Source organism: Lactuca serriola, chromosome 4 (genome assembly GCF_051521515.1).
Source record: "Lactuca serriola cultivar US96UC23 chromosome 4, Lser_US96UC23_V15, whole genome shotgun sequence".
NCBI classification, from domain to species: domain Eukaryota; kingdom Viridiplantae; phylum Streptophyta; class Magnoliopsida; order Asterales; family Asteraceae; genus Lactuca; species Lactuca serriola.
This window is the reverse complement of record NC_136411.1, coordinates 122362056-122366650: the sequence shown is the minus strand read 5'-3', so window position 1 is coordinate 122366650 and position 4595 is coordinate 122362056. Positions and strand designations below refer to the sequence as shown.

The 4595-nt window shown below is 32.1% G+C and overlaps 1 protein-coding gene across 1 annotated transcript; it reads right to left on the bottom strand.

Annotated features, from left to right (window-relative positions):
* Positions 1–1406: 1406 nt before the first annotated feature.
* Positions 1407–4117, bottom strand: LOC145102447 (translocon-associated protein subunit alpha-like). Its single transcript, XM_079039844.1, has 8 exons — positions 3959–4117; positions 3080–3259; positions 2909–2959; positions 2712–2797; positions 2542–2619; positions 2239–2442; positions 1958–2029; positions 1407–1625 (listed from the first exon to the last, which is right to left on the bottom strand). The coding sequence occupies exons 1-8, from the start codon at positions 4023–4025 to the stop codon at positions 1581–1583; spliced, it is 783 nt and encodes a 260-aa protein (XP_078895970.1). The 5' UTR covers positions 4026–4117; the 3' UTR covers positions 1407–1580.
* Between the last annotated feature and the right edge of the window lie 478 nt (positions 4118–4595).

Sequence of the window (4595 nt, the reverse complement as noted above, 5' to 3'; positions counted from 1 at the left end):
TGAAAAATCTATTCTAGTTATAACAATGTTTTCCAGAAACAAAGAAATTTTCACTACTATAATATGGTAGATTTTTCAATGTAAAATGTATTATTGAGATTTTTTTGTTAAGTGCAATGTTGCAGTTGGGTAGAAATTTTAAAATGCAATGCCTTACTATATATATATTTTTTTGAAAGTATAATGTTGTAATAGAAAGAAATGAAAGTAGGATACTGAAATACACCAATAAATGAAAGTACATTGGTCTTTCTTGAATTAGCCATTTGGAAATTATCGATTGATTTATATTATATATTTTCAGTGGATTCAAAGACCTGTTTGATTGACAACATTTTATCGAAACCTTGAAAGACGATGTGCACATAGTTGAAGCATTGCTACCTGTTTATGTTGGACTTGAAACATTTTCCTAGACACCAATTTCATAGTCAAAGGTTTGACTCATCATTGACTTAATAACTTCCACTATTTCTTGGACTTGGCTTTTGATAAAATTTTGTTTTCTTTGAAGTCATCTTTTACTCTTTGTGTCTCAGGTTAGTTATTTAAAAATGAAGATTGTGTTACTTCTGAAACATTACAAGGTTCTGTACTTCACTCATAATGATTCTAGAATCGCCAATAATGGAATTCCAAACTTCATTCAGAAGTTAAGGTTATGTGTCAATTACAATGCATTAAAGTATTTTGCACCCTTTGAGCAGTTAGAAAAGAATTTGGTTGCAAGAATGATACAAAATGGAATCCCTTATCTTGCATTGCATTTGAGGCATCTAGAATCATGTCCAAACACCCTCTTTACTTTTATTAACTTGAAGACGATCAAGTTTTCTTAAATTAAGTTTTAGGTAGTGTTTGGTAAGATGGATTGGTGGAATGAATGGAATTTTTCATTCCATTGGAATGAAAAAGACATGTTTCTTTTTCCTGATAGAATGTAAAATGTAATGAATCTTTACCAAAGGAATGTCATTCTTCCATTTTTTTTTAATTCTCGATCCTTTTAGGGGCATTTTTTCACCCCACCATGGAATGGAATGCAAATTACGATATAACCAATTTTTATTTATGTAAATTATCATGAAACATATCAATTTTTTATGTTTTCATTATTGTAGTGAAATTGTAGAGTAACTTACAAAAATAGTCCCTTTGGTCTCTGATTCTTACCATGTTGAGTCCAAAACTGAAATCTTTTTCAATATTGGTACTTATTCCAAGGTTGCATATTGATTTTGGTCCTTATTTCAAAGTACTAGAGACCAAAATTGAAAAAGTTTCAATTATCGATTTTGGTCCTTATTTCTACTTAAACCTCTTGAACTCATTTTTAAAATTTTTTCTACTTATTCATTTTAGATGCCTACTCATCAGAAACCATAACTACCATGCTAACAAAACTATTTTCTCAACAAATGAACAAATTATAACATTTCTTTTCATTCCCTCTTACATTTGTTGCTTAAAAAAAGGTCAATTCTCCAACAAAACAACACGTAAAAGTTACATTTGTTAAAAGGGCTTTGTTTCCCATCTAAACATAAACTCCCGATAATCTACTCTTCCCTCATTCTCTTCTACTTCTTCTTCTTTGATTTGTTAGACTGAGTATAAGCAGTCCCCTGTGCAAAAAAATAATAGAACTTTTTATTAAAACAAATAATAACAACCAACTTCCACAAATGTTCCAATTTGGTACCTGAACTTTTTTTTTTTGTAACCCTAAGGTCCATAAACTCTCAACTAGAGTTATTTGAAAATTTAAAAGAGACTATTTTAATACTTTGTTGTTTAATAGGGTTTTACCTTTTCCATAAATGGGAACATTGCAATTTCTTAAAATCCAAGATTCAAATGAACTTGAGTTTGGGATATTTTAGATAATATAATTACGAAATTTTCATATTAAAAAAAAAAAAGCTTTTTTGGGTGATATAGCAAGAAAAATACAAACCTGTAGCCACTCATCCATGGATGCATCAACAGTCTTAGTTCCAATTTCCACCTTTGCCACCTTCTTAGTTTTCTGCATATAAAGCATAACACATATATGTAAAACAAAACCAGAAAATTGAGTGATAATATCAAGAATCTAGCAATAGACTTTCATTTCTTCCAAATACAATGCAATTTTCATTGCTACAATTGGGTAGATTTTTTAAACTACAATGAAATATTAATAAGAAAAAAAAAAAATCAAAGTACCATTATAGAATTATGATTGTGCATCATTACCTTGGAAAGATTTTGCATTTGACCACGAACCCACAATCCAAAAAGGACAAAAAGGGCAAATCCAAGAGAAATCAGGAATAAAGTCTCAACACTAACAAGTCCACCAGCTTCAGTGACTTCAATTGTTCCATTGTAGAATATGTTTTGATATGGGAGCTGATCTACCTCATAAACTATCATTCCAACAAGATCAAATGTCCCAGCCTGCAAAAATAAAGATTCATATTTAATCCAAATATCAATTTTTTTTAAAAAAATTTCAGGTAACAAATGTGTAAACATGTATAGAAATGACAAATGTACCTGTAAGTATTTGCTGACAGCAAATGTGTAAGGGAAAGTAGCTTGAACTGAAGCAGGAACCGATGCATTGTTGAAAGACTAACAATAAGTAGAAGTAATTTAGAAGCTTTATTAATGACAATTAAGATTGATTGTATATGCTTAAAAGAGAGTTCATGAAGAGTTATTACCATAGCTGAGAGATTCTGCACCAACATGTGATGATAAGGAAGATGAATGCTGGCATGAATCGCAAGAACTTTCACACTTTGTTCCCCTGTTCATCAAGCAATAGTAGATTATTAGGAATCTAATTGAAAGGTGGAGCTTTGATTTGATAGAGCAAGAATGAATGTAGATAAAACAACAGAATGTTACTTGTTGTTACCTTCATTTTTCATTCCAATTAATACCTCAGTCTCTTCCCCTGCTACTACCACTGGAGAAACAGAGAAAAAAGTACAATAAGAATGGTATAAAGAAATTCTGTCAAGAGTTGAAGAGTATATGTGAGGGTGTTTGACTTTGTGTAATGAGTAAACAGGTTAAGTGAACTTACATTTTGAAGGGTTCTTTGGGAAAACACAGACTGTCTCCACACCTGAAGCTGGACTAAAATTCCAACCTTCAAAGTTCTGAGAGTCATCACCAACAGCCCCACTAACTCTTCCTTCCTCAACAGTTTCAGCAACAAGATCAGCATCAGCGTCTGATTCAGAGTCAGACTGACACCTAGCAACTGGGAAGTGGGAAAAACACCATTAATGACAAACACAACGTGAAGAATCATATCATGTAATAAAATCGTAAAAGAAACAGCATCTACAAACTGAGAGCAGCTCATTGAAGTCAATGCTTGAAATTAGGTTTCAAGTTGGGGATTTTTTTTATATAATTAGCAGGTTGGTAGCCAGTGGAAGCTGAACCAATGCGGTACAACTACATCTCATCTAAAAAGAAATCCATAGATGAGTGACTGTAATTCTTCAGAAGGTATCATCAATTGAGAAAAAGAGCATATAAACACTTGAAATACGGAGACCCTTATAAGATCGATAAATGCATGCCCAATTAACTAAACCTAGACACCAAAACGATTGATAATATTCCGGTAAATCGCAAGTCAAGTGGACCAATAGTTCACCAAGTACTTACCCGAATAAATCAGTTAAACAATTTCACAAAATCTACTAAGGTAAAGACAATATGAAAGTCAACTGCATTGAAGTAAATACGACTAAACAGAACATTAACACATCAAAAACACATAATTGATGCTGAATTACAATAGAAGAACAAAGAATATCAAGCTAGTAGAAATGATCGAGTTTGAATGAAAAAAATAACGTGCAAGTAAATTGGATCTTGATCTGAATCATAAAAGAGCAAGTAAGAAGCAGAAGAAATGAAGAATGTAGATCTAATAGAATACGCATACCTTGAAGTAAGAAAGAAGAGGCGAAAAGAAGAACAGCCAGGAAGAAGAAAACCCTAAACTTCGCCATGATCGAATGTGAGGGGAGATACTAGAGAGAGTCAACAGCGATATCACCGAGGGTTTATAAGAGGAATTGTGAACTGACCCTTTTTGTATTTGTAAGTAAAAACAAGACGAAAAGATTAGAATTGAAGTTATTTTTCAAGAGGTAACTATTGATCCGTTTGAAAAGGGGAAATGTACTTAATATCGTAATTAACTTTTCGGTTTGTCTAGGTAATTTTTTTTTAGGGCATTTAGGTCAGCCGGTCATAATCATCATATGTGAATACTTCTAAAAAGTTCGTTATCTAGATATATACAAAACATAATGGTCATATGTGAACACTTCTAAAAAGTTCATTATCTAGATATATACAAAAAAAAAAAAGATAATTACCTAGATGTGAACAAACCGAAGAGGTAAGAGTAAATTACACGGATGGTCCCTGTAGTTTGGGTAATTTGTGTGTTTGGTCCCTAACTTATTTTTTAAGTTGGATGATCCTTACTATTTGTTTTTGTTGTGCGTTTGGTCTCTATCTTACCTGAAACCACATTCGAAAAATTTAAGTTCGATCCCACCAATCACCATCCC

What these genes read in the sequence shown, in the direction of transcription:
- LOC145102447 (XM_079039844.1), bottom strand. Translation starts at nt 4,025, where the DNA reads ATGGCGAAGTTTAGGGTTTTCTTCTTCCTGGCTGTTCTTCTTTTCGCC. An exon ending in CCCAAAGAACCCTTCAAAAT is followed by an intron (nt 2,960 to 3,079) that starts GTAAGTTCACTT and finishes CTGTTTCTCCAG; the next exon opens with TGGTAGTAGCAGGGGAAGAG. An exon ending in CTGTCAGCAAATACTTACAG is followed by an intron (nt 2,443 to 2,541) that starts GTACATTTGTCA and finishes TTATTTTTGCAG; the next exon opens with GCTGGGACATTTGATCTTGT.